This window comes from Elephantulus edwardii, unplaced genomic scaffold (assembly GCF_000299155.1).
Source record: "Elephantulus edwardii isolate Elephantulus edwardi_28Jun2011 unplaced genomic scaffold, EleEdw1.0 scaffold00043, whole genome shotgun sequence".
NCBI lineage: Eukaryota > Metazoa > Chordata > Mammalia > Macroscelidea > Macroscelididae > Elephantulus > Elephantulus edwardii.
Window position 1 is genome coordinate 17571775 of NW_006399793.1, and position 19248 is coordinate 17591022.

The 19248-nt window shown below is 38.6% G+C and overlaps 2 protein-coding genes across 2 annotated transcripts in view; one reads left to right on the forward strand and one right to left on the reverse strand.

Moving 5' to 3' along the window:
• LOC102869293 (calpastatin-like) overlaps nucleotides 1-5150 on the forward strand; it is a 91621-nt gene extending 86471 nt beyond the window's left edge. The window contains exons 22-23 of the mRNA XM_006885395.1: nucleotides 1706-1777; nucleotides 5115-5150. Coding sequence (XP_006885457.1) covers nucleotides 1706-1777; nucleotides 5115-5150 — 108 coding nt within the window. The remainder of the gene's footprint in view (nucleotides 1-1705; nucleotides 1778-5114) is intronic.
• Nucleotides 5151-9015: 3865 nt separating this feature from the next.
• Nucleotides 9016-19248, reverse strand: part of ERAP1 (endoplasmic reticulum aminopeptidase 1) — a 37173-nt gene continuing 26940 nt past the window's right edge. The window contains exons 13-18 of the mRNA XM_006885376.1: nucleotides 17494-17650; nucleotides 16499-16683; nucleotides 13688-13849; nucleotides 12514-12654; nucleotides 10922-11003; nucleotides 9016-9171 (exon numbers count right to left, since the gene is read on the reverse strand). Coding sequence (XP_006885438.1) covers nucleotides 9016-9171; nucleotides 10922-11003; nucleotides 12514-12654; nucleotides 13688-13849; nucleotides 16499-16683; nucleotides 17494-17650 — 883 coding nt within the window. The remainder of the gene's footprint in view (nucleotides 9172-10921; nucleotides 11004-12513; nucleotides 12655-13687; nucleotides 13850-16498; nucleotides 16684-17493; nucleotides 17651-19248) is intronic.

Consider the following 19248-nt stretch of genomic DNA (forward strand, 5'->3'; position numbering starts at 1 on the left):
ATTAAAAGAAAACCAAATATGTATTTCAGCAATTATAGTATATTTTACTTATAAATCGTACCATCTCACCAATCAAACAGAAAGAGAGTGCCCTGCACTACCATTTTCGGAAGAGTGGATCATGCAGACTGTGATTTGCTGTGATTTGGGTTTTGTTTAAGCCTAGCTTCCCCACCGCTACCCCCATATTGAGTAATTTAATTTCTGAATTGTCTCTCCATCCTGTTTCTCATTCTTAGAAAGAAACTTCTCAGTAAGGCTTTTTTGATGAATGGACTTTATTTTTATAGGTAGCCTGCCCCAGGCCTTGGATTATTTCCATTGCCAATTTCACCTCCATCACACTAAAAATCATATCCTGTGTTCACTGTTTGTATATAAAAGCCAGCCCCAATAGAGACAAATTCTGTTTTGATGAGGTCTGGGTGGCTCATGCTTCATGGAAATTGACAGAGAACATCAGCATGACCCTAATAACAGCATATTTCCTTCATTTTTACTTTTTCTCTCCTACCTTAAACGCCTTCATCTATGTTTGTTGTTGTTATGTGCCGTTGAGTTGCCTGCGACTTATAGCGACCCTGTGTACAACAGCCCTAAACCCTGCTCTAGCCTGTGCCAGTCACACTGCCTCTGACACACGCATCCCGATTACCCCAGTCACTGAATCAATCCACCTCATAGAGGACCTTCCTTATTTGCGCCGTCCCTCGACCCTCCCAAGCATGATGTCCCTCTCCAGGGACCTGTCCCTCCTTACAACATGTCCAAAGTATGTCAAACGAAGCCCCAGAATCCTTGCCTCCAAGAAGCAGCCTGGTTTAAGCCTCTCCTGGATGAATCTGTTTGTTTTCTTGGCAGTCCATGCTACATTCACTACTCTTCTCCAGCACCACAGCTCAAAAGCATCCACTCTCCTTCTGTCCTCCCTAGTCATTGTCCAACTCTCTGATGCATAACAAGTGATTTCAAAGACCATAGCCTGTATCAGATGCACCTTAGTCTCCAGAGAGATACCATTGCACTTCAGTACTTTGGAGAGGTTCCTAACAGCAGACTTTCCCATTGCAATATGTTTTTTGATTTCCTGGCTACTGGTGCCAAGAGTGTTGACTGTGGAGCCGAGAAAACGGAAGCTGTGAACAATCTCAATCTCTTCACCATCCATCCTGATGCTGCCATCTATGTTTACTGTTAAAAAAATTACGATTGAAAACCCGAAGTTTTCTATTATGTAATTAAATTGGGCACTATTAGGTTATTAAAAAGAATAATCTGAAATCATTTCATTGCAATCCAGTACTTATTTATTGGATGGACTGATAGTATCAATTAATGTTGTTATGTACCATCACGCGACTCATAGCAACCCTGTGTACAACAGCCCTGAAACCTGCTCTATCCTGTGACAACTTTACTGTCTCCGACACATTTACCCTCATTGCTCCAGTCACTATCAATCCATCTCATCGATGGTATTCCTCTCTTTCTCCATCCCTCCACCTTTCCAAGCATGACATCCCTCTCCAAGGACTGTCCCTCCTTGCAACATGCCCAAAGTATGTCAGACGAAGCTTCAGAATCCTTGCCTCCAAGGAGCAGCCTGGCTTCACCCTCTCCAGGACGAACCTGTTTGTTCTCCTGGCAGTCCTTGGTATATTCAACACTCTTCTCCAGCAGCCTCTTTATATCTCCTTTACTTTAGAGCAAAGGCAAGAAGACGGATTCCAGTGGCAAAACACACAAGAATGGAGGGAAATCAAAGGAATCATCTAAGGTAAATGTACAACAGAATTGTCTCACAGTTAATGTTAAATGAGGTTTACCTTTCAGAGTTTAGTATTTTTGTAAGCTCTATGTAGATAGAATGTTTTTATTCAGTATCATAATTGCCCTGTTAACCCACCCAATAGCAGTGCCTCTCTGGTGGTTCGAATCCACCAGAAGCTCCTGAGAAGAAAGATAACAGTCTCCTTCCACGTGAATTTACAGCTTCTGGAAACTCGCTGGAGGATCAGCTCTGAGTTGGTTCCAGCTAGACAGCAATGAATTGTACAATCTCCTATCAAGTCTTGCTAGTGGAATTGAATTTTCCAAAGATAATTACCGATTATTCTCTAGAAATTTAAATGAAAATTCTTAGCTCCACTAAAGTTGCCTACCTTCCCCAACCTTGATAAAATACACCAAAATAAATGATATGTATTGTTGTTGTTGTTCGGTGCCAGGAGTTTATATAAATTTTAGGATATGGAAGTGGTATTATAGAGTGGTGGGGGGAGGGTTATTTTAGAGTTTATCTGGTCCAACATATTTATTAGACAATATGTGTGGCAGAAATGGATTATTGATTCATAAATTTTCTTGTTGCTCCAGAAAGGAAAACAAAAGCTAATAAAGGAATGTATAGATTGTGGTTTCAGTTAGTGGATGTTGTTGTTGTTGTTGATTGCCTTGGAGTCGAGCATGACTCATAGTGATCCTATGAACAAAAGGCCTGAAGCCCCTCTCCAACTATCAACATTTATCAAAGTTCATAGAGTTTCCAGAGGCAGGTTGTTGAGGAAGTGGATATCACTCCTTCTTCCAAGAGTGGATATTTACTAGTAAAGTTGAATTAACTTCAACTAAAATTACTCAAGCTATATGATCCAGAATTGAAGTTGAATCATGTAACGTCTAGTTCCTTTCCAGAAATATATGATTCACATGACTGTGAGTGTGGATCCTCCTACGATAATGAGTGGCTTTGTGGTAAGGAGTTGCAGTGCCAACCCAAAGGTATAGAGCTCGAATCCACCAGCCACTCCATGGGAGAAAGACGGGCAGTCAGTCTCCTTTAGTTCAATTTACACCCTCTTAAAATCTGCGCGAGCTTCAGCTTTGAGTTGGTTCTAATTTGACAACAATAGCAGCAACTACCATGAGACGTTAAAGATGGAACAAGATTGATAGTTAACAGTAACTCACGCCACACTACCTCTCAGACAAATATGCACCTATTAATGACGTAGCCAGTGTTGAGTTGTACTGTCAACCCAAATGCAGCACCTCCCGTGCACCTTTAATCCACCAGAACCTCCTTCAGAGAAAGATGTGCAGTCTCTTCCCATTTAACTTACTGCCCCCAAAAGCTTGCTGGCGGGTCAGCCAGGAGTCGGCTCTTAACTCGACTGCAGTGGACTCGAGTTGAATTTTAATAATGTCACTTATATAAAGTAATATCAACCCTCTAACAAAATAAAATAGAAAGCATAATGTAACTCTGCATGGTAGGTAGGTGACCAGGCAGCCATGTCTCCAAATACCAGAAAAAGATGGGTCACTATAGAATGATCCAGCTTTGCCACCCAGAAAAACCAGAAACTTTTTATCTGTCACTTGCCTCAAAAAACCAAAAGCTAATTGATGGAGATCATTAGCATCACTTAAAGTTACTATTATTCAGGGGGCCAAATGAGAAGGAGAATCTTTTGTCCCTTTTGAGAAGTTTATCTCCTCATGCACCTTTTCTAATCATTTAAAGATGATTTCTAGTTTTCTAGTCACGCACCTTTTGATGAATCTTTTTTTTTTTTTTAATATATGGTGGCATAGTGTATAGGGCTTGCCCTGCTATCCCAAAGGCCACGCTTCTCCGGACAACAAATCTGCAGCCTTAGAAACGGAATGGAGGGCCAGCTAAGAGCTTATTCTAACTTCAGTTGGCATTTCTTAGGTGTGGGGCTTTTTTTCTCCAATTCAGAAAGGTGTGCATTCACTTAAGGCTTGCTTTCCCTTTTTAGGCAAAGGAGGGAGCTTCCAAGTCAAAAGGGCTTGAAAAAAATTCAAGTTAAAGTTCCCAGTATGTGGTAAGTTTAGCGTTTCTTTCAAATGAAGAAAATGATGCCTTCTGCCAATCTGTGTTATAGCTAAGTGTACCTAAGCCTACCTATTGATTATTTCATATTGTATATTATTGGTGTAAAAGTCACATTTAAAAATTTACAGTTAGCCAGTTTTTTTGAAAGCATTAAATGGAATGATTTTGCTACAAGTGAAAACATAAATCTAGGCCACATACTAAGCCAGAGTTTTAAGGAAAATGGACATCTAAGGGAGCTCTGGTAGCTCAGTAGAAAGGAGTTGCATCGCCAATCCGAAGGCAGAACATTCAAACCCCACAGTTACTACATGGGAGAAAATGGAACATTCTCTTCCCATGCAGTTTACAGCCTCTGAAAACCTGCTGGAAAGTCACCTGAGATCCGACTCAACAGCACATTGCAGTAACAGCAAACCTAATTGAATCTTTGAAATTCAAGTGACAAAGCAAAGGTAGCATAATGTGTAATGAAATGTCATCCTCAAGCTACTAATACTGCCCAAAATACCAACACATTGTGGGATGCAGAGAAGCATACTTTAGGGTCTGATGGGAATCGCAGGGTTTTTGCAACAGTAAGCACCAAAGGAAAGGATTGGCCACCTTAAGTCATCTTAGTTTTGGAAAATGAAGTACTATGAGCAACTTCTGCTGTATGGTGATTGAAGAGGAAATCTGAGGGTTGAAGAAACCTCAGACCTAGTTTGAAAGCTGGGCTCCTGTCTTAGTCTCCTTAGAGGGATGAGGTCTTATTCTAAGCTATGAAAACACCTACCCACCTATTGATCATTTAACCAAACCTAAAAGAAATCAATACAGACATCAAATGGGTTTAGGCTCTCTCACCATAACGTAGTTTTATTTTATGAAAGTGAGAAGAGGTGTACTTGTAAGAAGGACTCCTGGTGGCACAGTGATCAAGCCCATTGTTGGTAACCAACAGCAGGGAGAAAACAGCAGTACTCGGCTTCCTGGAAGAGTACAGCCTGGAAACACTAGAGAACAGTTGTACTCTATCTTGTGTGGTTGCCAGGAGTCAGAAACAACTTGATAGCAATGAGTTTGGTTTTGGGGTATATCTTGTTAGAGCCACTCAACAGATTTATCCCAGCACTTTAAAATTTGTTTCTTTTGCTATTTTTTTCTAATGCTTTTGATGTATATTAATATTAGAATGCTTGTAACAAAAAAAAAGTCCACCTCAAATGGCTCACTGGATTGTTTGTTTGTTTTTGTTTTTTTTTTTCAGGTATCTGCATATAAGTCTTCAGCTGGTGAATGGTGACTTTTGAAGAACAAAGTCCTTAAACAACAAACCTTTTTCTTGGGTGGCTTCTAGACTGTTATGTGTTAAATCTTGGGGCATCCTAAACATTGGTTTGGTATTCTTTTCCAGGAAAGAAACTGAATTTGTCTGGTTTACCTGTGTTATTATACTGAGTATTAATGTTCTGAACTTTTAAAAAATTGCCTTCAGTGGGGGGAGAAAGGAAGCTTTATATTTGTAAGAAGTATATTTGATAGTTTCTTAAAGCAACACATACCAAAAAAAAAAAAAACCAAACAAAAAAACAAAACCTTTGCAAACTTTTGCACATTCTACACACAGTGCCTGTAAATCTCATCAATATTTCCAATTTGCACTTAATGTTGTTTTTCTTTAAACACTTTTGGAAAATGATGTGTTAAACCTCCTTCAGTGTTCTCACTTATTACCCTCTTCCCGCCTGGACTTTTGAATGGTATTCAGTGTCTCTTTGGGCTAATGCTTATATATTAATATCAAACATAAGATATTTGCATTGGTCACGTATGTCCTCTTGGGCTGCTAATAATAGTAGTTACCTGGATAGCCCAGTACGGCCCTTTTCAGTTTACATTCTCCTCACCAGGCTAGGGTCAGGATTACCATACCATATAATCGGCACAAAACACCCTGGGACTTGAATCAAGTCATCAGAAGAGCAAAATGTAAACTCTGTAATTCACTGTATAGCAAGTTGGAAGAGCAAGTAATAAAATTGAGTCTTCAGCCATTTCCTTTGACTTGAACTCTCTTGTTTACTGTGGTATTCAGCTGTGCTTTCTGTTTCTACATGTAACACAGAGTGGCCGTTGTTTGCTATTGCTTTACCAGTATTTGCACCGTGTAGCATCTGGCTTATGGGAAGTTCAAATAATGCAAAACTGAGCTCCTACTTTTTATTTTAAAAAAGATGATATGTATATCTAAAATTTTAAATCTGCTTTCCCTTACAGCAATTTAAGAACTAGGCTCTGATATTCCTACAACTTTGAGTGTTTTCTTAGCTGGCTTGATAGTGACTGGCTCATGAAGGGAATACTGATAATCACTGATGGACTGTGTTTGATATATATTTAATTTCTTTTTTCTTTTCTGGTAGTGAATGCAGGAAGAAATGTCAGGCATGTATTATAAAACTGATTGGAATCTCCTGTGTCCACAGAGATTCACTAGGTTCTTTAGCATCTATGTAAAGTTTTTATTTATTAAGATGTGGCTGATATCATTAAAAAATATGTAACATCACCAGTATTGGCTAATAAGAATGGGGCAAGCAAAAATAATGACTTTGGGTATAATTGGACATTTGAGACATCTTTAATCCCAACCTTAGAGGAACCAGGTTTGCACAAATCCTTCTATAAGAACATAGTCATGAAATTGGTCAAAGTTTGATTGTTGTTGTTGCTGTTGTCGTTGTTAGTTGCTGTTGTCGTTGTTAGTTGCTGTTGAGTTGTGGACAACTCATAGTGACCCTATGAACCAAAGACCTGGGCACTGTTCATAGAGTTTCCGGAGGCAAGCTATTTCAGAATTGGATGCCACTCCTGCTTCCAGGCTTGTTTTAAGTTTGCTTATGCTCTCTAAAAATCATGTGCAAGCCCATGGGATTTCAAGCTCTGCCCATTTAAAAATCCTGTTTAAAAAAAAAAATCCTGTTTCTCTCTCAAAGCATTACTCTACTACTCTTGAGTCTAGTATATATGAGGAAATCTATTCGTAACTACACGGACTTTTCAAGCAATATTAGTTTTTTTTTAAAAAAAAAATCTTCCTGTCAAAATTGTTTGCTTTTTTGTTTGTTTGTATTTAAAGTATGGGTTTTTTAAATTTTTTTAAAAGTCTATGATATGATATATTTGCAGGACAGTCTATGGCTGCAGTGTTATTCCCAATCTCCATGTAGATGTAGAAATATTTTTAAAAGACATACCAGATCTAAAGGCCTATCCAAAGATTTAAGAAAAATATACTTGTACTCTAACTATGTCTATTAACAATATCTTCAGGACATGGGTATTTGCTGGTAATTTTGACTTAGGTAAACTATAGGATCTAAGTCAGTCTTTTCTTTTCTATCCAGTTAGAATAATTGCAAATAAAGCACAGTTAATTTTAATTACTAAAAGAGTTTCTGCACAGGGTTGTGGTAATACTGGGTCTGTTTAGAAAATGGACTTTTCCAAGGCAAATGATGCTAGATTCCTCAGATGACCAGAACTGAAAATCAGTGTTTCCATGGTCCACTAATCAAGATCTAAAATATAATTAAAGCAAACTAGTGTGCATTATATCATTTTGGCTGTGTAGTTTTGTTTTGTTTTTTTTTTACATAACACAAAATGCTACAGGTTTAAATTATCAGTGACACTGACTTGTTTTATTTTCCAAACCATTAACCACACAATAAGTACAATAGAACTGTGGACAAATTTATGTCCAGTAAAAGCCATTCTATTCCATAGTTTCTTTAGCAACACATTTCATAGCATTTTTCACAGACATAATTTTCTTTCATCTTGAGAATTTTGTCATATATTGAAAAAATTCTCTATATATTTTCAAAGACCAAGGCTAATATTCTCAATTAGGGTCTCACTCATGTAAATTCAAAGGGAGCTCTGGTGTCATCATCAGGAGGGGACTGTACAACTAACCCCCAGGAGGGCCTCCTCCAGCAACTCAAACCCACCACTTCCAGCTTCCCAGTGTATTATAATGTATTGGGTATTCTTCAGTGGTTTCTCTAAGGTCAGTGCCAAGCACACATTATTTAGGCCCTGTAAACTTGAGGATAGATAAGGAGAAAGAAAGAAAAGCTCAGCCTTCTTCCTATGGCTCCACAATTCTCAGGTACAGCTTCAAAGGAAAGGTTCTTCTTAAGGGCTTGATTCTGCAGGACAGAAGATACACTGAGGGAATGGGTAGGATGTTCAATTTAGGATTATTTGAAAAAAAATTTATAAAAGGATTTAAAAAAAATGCTTAGGAAGGTGCATGAAAAACAGAAATACAGCTGGGATTTGTAAAAGCCGGGCTCCTATTGGGGCACAATAGTCATGAAGTTATGAGAGGAGAATTAGAGTCTCCATGACCCAGAAAATGGGGAAGGTTATGAGGAAAAGAAAGTTCCTTCTCAGGGCAGAGACCTTCAGTAGAGCCCACTCTAAGATACCCAACGAGCAAACCAGGGACTAAATAATATAAATCTACTCTTTCCCTACCTCACCCAACCTCCGTGTCTTCCTGGGCCTCCCCATTGGCCAGAGACCAAAAAAGTAACTGACCCATGAATGAATGGTCTGACCCATGAATCAGTTTTCCACATAAAACAGAACAAATAAGGAGACGAATGTGGGTCTGCAGGAGCTGGAGGTAGAGCTGTGGCACAGGCAACTTCCATAAGAATCATGGATCCAGGTGTTCTGTGTTCTTCACTATTCAAAGTCTCCCAAAGAGTTTGACATATGGAAAAACACTTTGTTGTGTAAGTTGTAGTTGGAAAAGTCTGACTTGGGGAATAGTTGGAGGCTGCTGGGTTTAATCATAAAACATTACAAAATGAGATGGACAAGGTCCTTTCTCCTCTCTGATAGGGAATCTACCACTTGGGTATACAGATGTGTTCAGGATAACACCTGTAGACAAACATATGGTAGCAATAAGCCTTTGAAGAGAAAAACAAACAGCCTATCTTCATAGGAATAGTCAGATGATATGGAGTAGGAGAAAAAGGAAGTGTCTCCAGCTGGTGCCAAAAACAGCCATCTTGCATTTGAAAATGTTCACATTCAACAAAATTCAGGTGATTATGGATCACAGGAACCTGGCAAAGACTGACTTGTTACAGCAGCCCAAGGCTTTCATTTTGTAACCACACTCTGATTTTATCAAAATTTTTATCCATCCAGCGTATGTTTTCCTCAATGGTTTCAATTGTCTGTTGGACACAACGGAGCTGAGAACCATTTTCTTTCAAAGAGCTGAAGAATCCTTTTACCTTGTGAAGGGGGAGAAAACAGAAGAGGTTTTTTTTAAAATATACCCTATTACATTAAGCAATTATATGTAACTTTGGGCTAGTTAAAAGGAAGCTGAAGCCAAAATTATAGCATTTGTCAAAATTCCACATAGGAGGTGGCCCCAGGTGTCTGGATACGATTATGTATACAGAAACTTAAGCTAAGTGAAATGAGCTCATGAGTCATGATGTCAAGTGGGTTTTTTTTCTGCCGCTCTTATTCACAGTTGCCAAATTCTAAAAAAATGTTACTGTTTACTATCTTTGTAATTAAGGCTTAATTGAGTGTGTCTAGTTAATGTGTATCCTGTTACATATGCACACAGATGCAAATTTAATTTTTAAACTCTGGTATCTGAAAAGCAGAACATCTAGAGTATCTTCTTTGCCAAGCAAAACAATCCCAACCACATAAGTACAGCCTTTCCCCGTGGGCCTGGCCTTATGTGTTGTTATAGAAACACTGTGGGAAGTGAAAGTTCTTAGCAAGTTATGGTGGTAAAACCTTGGACTTGGCCAATTTTTTTTCTTCATCCTAATCCACAATTCATATGATTGTTCCCTTAAGATAGACTCCACATAAAGTTTCTCATGATTTGAAAGAGATAAAGAGAACTTAAAAATATTTCTGTGTTTGCTTCATCTCCAGGGACCTTAACCCCTTGAAGCACACATGAATAAGCTGGCCCTTTTGCAGCATCAACCACTGTGTTCCTCTATTTCAGCTAAAAGGTTCTCAGTATTTTTCCCAGAAATCCCCACAGCATTAATCCATCATATCTTTTTATTATTATTATTTTGTTGTCAGGAAGTGAGTGATTCTTGGCCAAGATGCATTATTTAGTCAGCATGGCTTCTAGAGAGCGAGCTAATGATTCTTTAAAAGCCCAAGTTAAGATACCATGTTAAAGCTTCGGGAAGAAAACGGATGAATAGGTTTATGATTCTTATTTTAAAATTAAAATTCCAAACCTAAATGATTCAAGGTTGTTTTTAAGAAAGTGTCTCAGTACAGGTTTTCAATAGGCTAATGGTACTTCCTCCTCTAGCAACCAGTAAACAACTCACCCTCACGGTCTTGACTTTATTATATAATTATAGCTCAGCCTACTGTACTACTACTATCCTTTGAGAACTCCAGATCAATAAACATTCCTTTATAAATAACGTTGGGCGCTTTGCAGCCCTTGAATCATATCAGAAAGTACTAATTGGCCAAGTTATTAATCCTGGAGGAGCACATTATGATTGCTGTTAAGCTCAGTTCAGTTGACTACCACTCATTGCAGCTCTGTGAGCAACAAATCGGAACCCTGCCCTGTCCTGTCCAGTCCCCATGATCTTTGCCAGCCTTCAGCCCTCTGTTGCCATCACTGTGACAACCGTCTTGCTCAAGACCTTTCTCCTCTCTTTCACTGATCTCCCACCTTTCCCACCGTGATGTCTTTTCCCAAGATGCCGAAAGTATCTAATTTTGAACATCCTAAAATAGAAGCTAAGTCTTTAAGGTTATCTCAAGTCGTTTTCTAATGACAGAGTTAAGACAGTGGAATATGCCTCAGAAGAGAGTGTCCTTCACTAGTTTATCTGCAGCTGATTTGGACATATGCATTGCATCTAAATATAACTTCTAAATGATGGAATCCACTTCTAATGAATCATTAAAATATTTTATTTACCCCTATTTATTAGCCAATGTCACTTAAGTTTAAAAGAAAAGGATTTTTACCTCCTCAAGCCGTGTTCTTGTGGAAAACTGATTTGTGGTCCCCATCACCATGCCGGCGATGGAAGGAGAACCGAGTTCAAACCTAGAAACGGAAATTTAAAAAATGCATTGTGAAATTTTTTTTCATCTAACATGCTTAAAGGTTACAACTTTTAATTTAAATCTGAGTTGCTGTTGATGTTACATGCTGTTAAGTCAACTCTGAGTCATAGCCACCCGACAAACAATGGCTCTGAACCTGATGCTGAGCTAACATCCTCCTCTCCCACACACTTGATCCCATGGCTAAAGTCACTGTGTTGATCCATCTCTTCAAGGGTCTTCTTTTGTGCTGATCCTAAAACTTTCCAAGTATAATGTCTCCAAGGATTTGAGAAATAAGACATGATTACTATCCTCCATGGGTTAAGATCTAGTGACGAAATGAAAACAGTATAAAAGATAAAAGTGTTAAGCATCAGAGAGTTGAACAATGACTAGGGAGGACAGAAGGAGAGTGGATGCTTTTGAGCTGTGGTGCTGGAGAAGGGTACTGAATGTACCCTGGACTGCCAGGAAAACAAACGGATTTGTCTTGGAGAGGATTAAACCAAGCTGCTCCTTGGAGGCAAGGATTCTGGGGCTTCGTCTGACATACTTTGGACATGTTGTCAGGAGGGATGGGTCCTTGGAGAGGGATATCATGCTTGGGAGGGTGGAAAGACAGCGCAGGAGGGGAAGACCCTCTATGAGATAGATTGATTTGGTGACTGGGGTAATCGGGATGGGTGTGTCAGAGGCGGTGCGGTTGGCGCAGGATAGAGCAGGGTTTAGGGTTGTTGTGCCATAGGGTCGCTATGAGTCAGAAATGACTCGACGGCACATAACAACAACAACATCCATAGTGGGTCGAATGGTGCCACCCCCAAAGATATGTTGAAATCTAATCCCCAGTACCTGTGAATGAGGCATTATTTGGGACAGGGAGCTTTGAAGAAGGAATGAATAGCTAATGTCAATATGAGATCACAGTGGACTTAGAGTGGGCCATAAACCTAATGACAAGTGTCCTTATAAAGAAAGAGGAGGAGAAGCAGCAGGCACTGGAGTGACGTCATAAGTTAAGGAATGACTAGAACCACCAGAAAATGGAAGAGGTAAGGAAGAAATTGCTCTAGAGCTTTCAGAGGAATATGGTTCTGCCAAGACTTTGATTTCAGGCTTCTAGCCTCCAAAATGGTGAAAACAAGTTCATAGTGTTATAAGCCACCAAGTTTATGGCCATTTCTTACAGCATCCAAAGGAAAACTGTAGGAGTATTAAGTGCGACAAGAATTGGAAATAATGCAAACAAGCAGAAAGAATCATGAAAGACGCAGGCTGACTGATGAGGAGGAATGCCTTCAACAGTCATTGTACACAGGAAAGGAATGTTCCAGATGAAACAGAAACTGTTCATATCCAGATTCGTTCTGATAGAGTTTTTAATTTTTTGAAGATATTTCAAGTGCTTCTATTTTCTCTCTTCAATATAAAACCCCTTTTAGCGTATTAGTGAAGTTCAAAAACACTGACAGCTTACACGGATACAGAAGAATTCTAACAGTACTCACTTTTGTACAAGTTTACTCCAGTTTTCTCTCAGAAATTGCCAAGCCAAAGGATATCCCACTGGATTTCTGCCAATAAGATGAAGAATGCTTGGAAACTCCTGAGTTTTTATTACATCTCCCTTAAAACTTGTCTCTAATAACCTAGAGTAATTAGAAGAAATGTTGGCAATGAATTCATGGTAAAAAGTTCATGAATGAAATTATTTGTGAGGGGGGAAAACTCCCACAACATGTTAATAATAAAGAACAAAAAGGTGACAAAGCAAAGCTAAGATTAAACCTCCTAGTAAAAATAAAGCTACATAATAAAAATTAACATTTATTATTTACAACACCTACTGTCTCATTTGCTCAAAATACTTAAAAGGACTTATCTGATGAATATGTCTACCTTGTTATATCTTTAAAGCTTCTTAGATATGCATTTTTTTAAAAATCCAGGTAGCTCAGGTGACTAGTCAGTAGCAAGCTGTGAAACCAACCCAAAGTCAGGTGGTTCCAATCTAGCAGTTGAAAAGATCTAAGAAGAATATCTGATAAATATATCTACTTCTGTCATATAGCTTTGCAGCTTCTCAGATATATATTCATTTAATAATTTTTTAACACTCAATAGACATATTTCTTTAGTTGCCATTAAATCAGTTCTGAAACGAGGTGAACTCATATGTTTCAAAGACCCATAAGAGTTTTAAATTACTGATTTGTCATAAATAGGTAGCCAGGCATTTCTTCTGAGGCTTCTTTAACTGAATTCAAACAACTAACTTACCAATTAGTAGTCAAATACTTAACCCATTGCACACGCCATTATTTTTTTAATTTTTATTTTATTATTTTTTGTGTGTGTGTGTGTACCGTCAAATCAGATCTCACTGGTACAGGAGGAGATTGTCCCTCCTTCTCCAGCAGAGCATCTGGTGGATTCGAACCTCACGCTTCAGGGATTGCAGTACAACTTCTTGCCAGTAGGCCACCAGAGCTCCCCTGCACACTCCATTCTTAACACACAGTTTATTCCCTAATTATTTGCCATACCCGTTAAGTGAACTCCCATTGGTATAAATATCCTCAGCAGACTGGAGAGTCTGGCCAAGAGAACAAAAAAGGATGCCAGAATGAGCTGATCTAATTTCATTTCTGTTGGTCACATGAACAGGAATGAGTTACTCACCACTGAAGTTTTTCCTTATTTTGGCTTGTACAGAGGGCAAATTCAATTTGGTATTTCTCAGTGCTGGACAAAGAAGTCTGATATTTATTATAAAGAAATTCCCAGCCTTCAGTGTTCTGAGCTCCCACAGCAAACACCGCCAGGGTCACATCATTGGGTAAGCTGTGAAAATAACATTTCTGGTGAGTATCAGAGACACAAGTGTGTTTAGATGCAAAGAAGTGACAGCTAGTGAACAGGGCCCATGATCCCAGAAGGATATCTGCACATATACAAACAAAAATGACTTCTTCCCTTCAGATAACAATTCATGGAAAGAAAAAAACAATCTCTAAAATTTAGATTTTAAGTAGCTTTTCAAAATGTAATGTTAAATGCCACTTTTATAGATACCTAAAAATGTAACAGACATCAATGATGCTAGGTAATTTTCCAAGCCAAAAGAAAGAAAATAAAATAAGACTCAATATTTAAGTACACAAGTCAGAAGTTCAATAGGCTAAGATGTGACCAACTGTCTTGGTGAGCCTGTGTGAAAAGACCAAGATTATCTTTTAAGAGCTTAAAGCAAGGATCCACTAAATTCTTTATCGTCAAAGTTCTATCAATGGCCAACTGTTTTTCCCGGGGGGCTTAGTGGTAAGGAATTGAACAGCCAGTGCAAAGGTGAACCAGCTGATCCACAGAAGAAGGGCAGTCTCCTCCTGTGCAATTTACTCCCTCTGAAAACCCTTTGGAATGTCAGATATGAGGCAGTTTTGACTTGAAAGTACACAATAACAATATGTATAAATGAGGCTCCTATGTGAAAATGCCTTCCTCTCCTAGGATGAAGTCACCAAACTGCATTTAAAAACGAGATTAGACTGCTGATATTTTTATTTTATTAATGGAAGCACTTGAGTTGTTGATATGATGTTTTCTGGAAAGCAAGATTAACATTTCCAGAACTGGTAACATTCTAGCTTACTTGGACAGTTTTAGCAACTTGCATCTCTGACAAGGCCCACAAAAGCTACTTACTTTTATTTTTCTTTTATTTTACTATTTTGTGTGTGCATGTGTACCATCAAATCAGATCTGACTGGTACTGGAGGAGATTGCCCCTCCTTCTCCAGCAGAGCATCTGGTGGACTTGAAGGGCGCGTCTCTGGGATTGCAGTGCAGCTTCTTGCCACTAGGCCACTAGGGCTCCCTAAAAGCTACTTTTTAAAAGCTGCTGTGTATGTAAATAGAAATGATGTATATATTACAATATTAGTCAATACCACATTTTACTTTTGTATTATTTAGTGACAATTACAGTGAGTATGCTATACAATTAGCACTAATAATCACTGCCAGATTTTCCATCACCTTAAAAAGAAGTTGAATGTTTTCCTAAAGAGTGGCCCATGGAAGCTAATTTAAGATGTATTGTTTTATTGTTGTTATGCACTGTGGAGTCAGAATTGACTCATAGCTGACCCTTCTGGGGGTTTTCAGAGCTAATAAATTGCATGGGAGGGGACTTCCCATCTTTCTCCCAAGGAACAACTGGTGAGTTTGATCTGCAGGCCTTTAGGTTGGTAGTACAACTCCCTAACTCTAGGCTACCACAGTTCCCTTAAGATGCATTATCTCTAACCAATTAATGTACTTATTGTCAATAAGTTGTATCTCTGTATGAAGCTGAATTGACAAAAGTGGTAGAAAATATTAACAATATTTTTTTAAAAATGAGTGACTTTTGAGGTTTCTTATGTAATAACCAAGCACTTCATGGGATTTGGTTCCTTGGTTTAGAGGTTAGGGTCATGGTTTAATGGTAAATTCTAGTGAACAGGCCTAATAAATGTGTTTAGTGCTTACATTATATCTCCTAATTAGTTGCATAGTGCCTAGTGCCAGTGGCCAGTCATGGTCTCAATTTACCTGAAGCCAAAGAACAGTCAGAAATAACAGAAAGATATGCAATATATTACTAATCGCCACCATTAACAATTGCCTTCTTTGCCATGAAAACAGAAGAATTTGGATGGTGCCTACCTATCATGGTTGAACATTTTTACCAAAGAATCTACAGAAGAATCATAATTTGTGTGTGTGTGTGTGTGTGTGTGTGTGTTTACGTGTGCGTGTGCACAAGTAGGGAATGCAAAACAATTTTCACATTCTCTTGCAATTCCAGTTTTATGGAACAATTGCTCTGAAAACATCTTTAAACCTTAAACCAAAAATATCCTCTAAAGTCTCCTTAAAACCAAGTGCTTTGAGCATTTTGCTGTTTTAAGACCTAGCTGTATGTGATTAACTTGACAAAAGCGACATGGAACACTGTTAGACAGGAATCTTGCCGAGGGGTAAATTTATATTGCTGGGATAGAAGAACTCAGAACAAAAGTGGGTGAGTGTGGGTACACAACTCAACGTCACTGAATATTTGATTGATGTACATTCTGCTTCATATATTTCCAACAACAATAAAAATTAAATCACTAAAAAAATAAGTATTTCCTCTGTTTCTGTCCCGTGTGGTCATCTTTGTTCTCATAGGGCTGCATATCTTCACTATTTAAAATGGGAATCATCCTAATCCTGTTAGAATCTCTCAAATATTCTATTTTGTGCACAGACATCTTTCCTCAAATCTCTTTAAGAATAGAAAGTGAGAGATAAATGGACAAATTGTATAATGAAATTTATTTCCCAAGCAAAGGGCAGCAGGGGAGACTTGTCCACTTGGGGTTTTTTTCTACCATCTCGGCACTGATGATGGAACTAGAAAGATATCTCTGACATTAGCACATTGGTTGTTGAGTAAGGACAGACCTCATACTTCCATTGGATCCCTTCCACTCTCTGAAATAGCCTTCTGCCCTCTGCACGCACGGCTGGTACTTGCGCACGCAGGCAAGGAGGAGAAGCTGGCTCCGCAGCATTCGTTCAGAGACCGAGCCCTCATCGGTCCAGGTCTGCTTGTCGATGAGGTCCTTCAGCAGCCTTATGAGAAAGGCCTGGGGGCATCACACAGGGGGAAGGCGAAATGTGTCACTATTACTGTCCAGATAATTTCATGTTGATATAATCCGATGTGCCCTCTAGCGAAGCTGGCTGTATTTTAATATTCAATCATACTTATTTTGCAAACAATTCTGTGTATATATAATTATAAAGTCATAATCATAAACCTAAAAAATAATGATTAATTACTTTAACATTACATAACAACCCTTCTAAAGATAACCTTATCTACTTAAAATCAGAATGAGCTGCCACTTTTAAAGCAAATCAAGCGACAGCTTATTTAACTGATTTTAAAGCAAGAGAACTTCATGAACTTTTGCCAGGAATAACAATTTTGTGCTTCTTTCTCAAGTACCTGAAAAATCTCGGACAACCTTACGTCAAGAAGCCTATCGCATCAGAAATTCAATGTGCATACACATCATGGTTCAAATGGTTTGATACTTAACTAACTTGTATTAGATAAGAACTTAATGGCTCATGCACTGATATATAAATTTGACCTAAAGACAAACTTGGGAATAAAAGTGCTTCATTTTCCAGAGCCTACTTACAAGAATCTGATGGTGCCAAAATAAATTTTTATATAACAAAAAATTATTTTTGGGTATTTTATAACCAAAATTTATTTTGCCCCAAAATAAATCTAAAATTTCTGCTAATCAATTCAAATGCTGAATTAATTTTCCTATATTTTCTTTAATGTAAAGAGATATGTATATGATGATTAAGAATTTTTTCCCATATTTAGAAAAACAAACCACAGTTACATAACTGTTGGATTTATTTCAGGCTCTTACCTTGAACTGTGTTTCTACTTCATTCATATCTCTTTTCTCCATTAACTTATACATAGGAATAAGCTCATCCAAACCTTGAAACACAGGCATAATTTCCGTTTCACGTTTCAAGTACAGAGTTAAATCCAAGGCTTTTTCAATGGGTAGCTTTCCAATGCTGACCAAGAGACAATAAGCAATTTAAAAAAATTGCAGGAAATACATGTATGACTTCAAAAGATTTTAAAGAATCATCCAGCAAAACAATTAAACATAAATGGCTCTCCTAAGTAATGATGTTTATGTTAGCAGCTTTGCTATTACAGATTATACACCATCACACGTGTTTCCACTGTGGAGGAAGTTTTTCAAAGTGGACTTGGGGATGGGTATCAGTGAGGGGGAGGAGGTAAATGTGCAACAATTAATGAATGAAAACTCAACCTTTCTGTAAACTTTCATTAACATGATAATAAAGATGAAAAGAAAATCTAAGATAAAATTTTTTTAAAATACTAATAAAACCAAAGCTAACTTAAAGCAAAGTGGTTCAAGCAAAATGGAAGCATGCCAGCTCTGTCCCTCTGATATATTGAACTTCCAGAGTAAGGAAGAGATTTCTATTCAAGACCCTGCAGGCATCCTGGCTAGGGAGACTGTCTTTCAATGAAAACAATCAGTGCCTAGAGTAACCATAGCCTTCTCCTTATTTTAAGAAGAAATTGAATATAGGCACAAACCAACTCTGCATTATAATTGTTTTTCCTGTTTACTGTAGAGTTGGAACCAACCCATAACTGACTCTCTGGCAGGTTTCCAGAAGCAGTAATCACACTGGAGAACTGGACAATGACTAAGGATGACAGAAGAGCTGATGTCTTTGAGTTGTGGTGCTGGTGAAGAGTCTTGTATCTACCACAGACCACTAAGAGAACAAATAGGTTTGTCTTGGAGAGGGTGAAACCAAGTTTCTCCTTGGAGGCTAGGATTTTGAAACTCACATACTCCAGGCACGTGGCCAGGAGGCACCAGTTCTTGGAGAAGGATATAATGCTTGGAAAGGTGGAGGGACTGCGAGAGAGACGATGACTCCAGATGTGATGCATTGACACAATAACTGGGGTGATGGGAAGAGGTCAGTGAGACTGGCTCAGGATAGGTCAGGGCTTAGAGCTGTTGTACGCAAGGTAGCTATGAGTCTCTGGCGACTTGAGGGCACATAACAACAATCACGTGGGAGGAGACTGAGCACCCTGCTGCTATGGAGCAGCAGGCCATCTTTGGGATTGCAGGGCAGCTTCTTGCCACTAGGCAACAAGAGCTCCTTCATTATAGAGTTTGCGTACAAACCTTCCGTAATGTGGTAGGTCTATAGAAGTTAGCACAAATAAGCAGAAATATGCCTTGCAGGAAAAAGCAGCTAGATAAGTAACTCCATTGCTTTTTGTCCTTTCATGAGGCTCAGTATGGTGGTAAGGGACAAGCCCAGAAGGAAGAATTCAACACTGGAGGAGAAAAGTATGGTTATGACGAGGCTCTTGTAGCCCTGCCCTTTCCACCTGCATGGCCCCCCTTTAGGTGTTCAGTTCTGTCTAAACACTAAACAAGTTTACGTTTTAGAGTTGGGGGTCCTTTATTTAAGAACTACTGTCACAGAAGGGGTGGAATTGAAAGGTGTTCACTTTCATTTCGAGTATTTGAATGGCCTATCAGAAACATTCTAACCCATTACTATTGAGTCAGAATCGACACATAGCTGACCCTCGAGCAGGACCC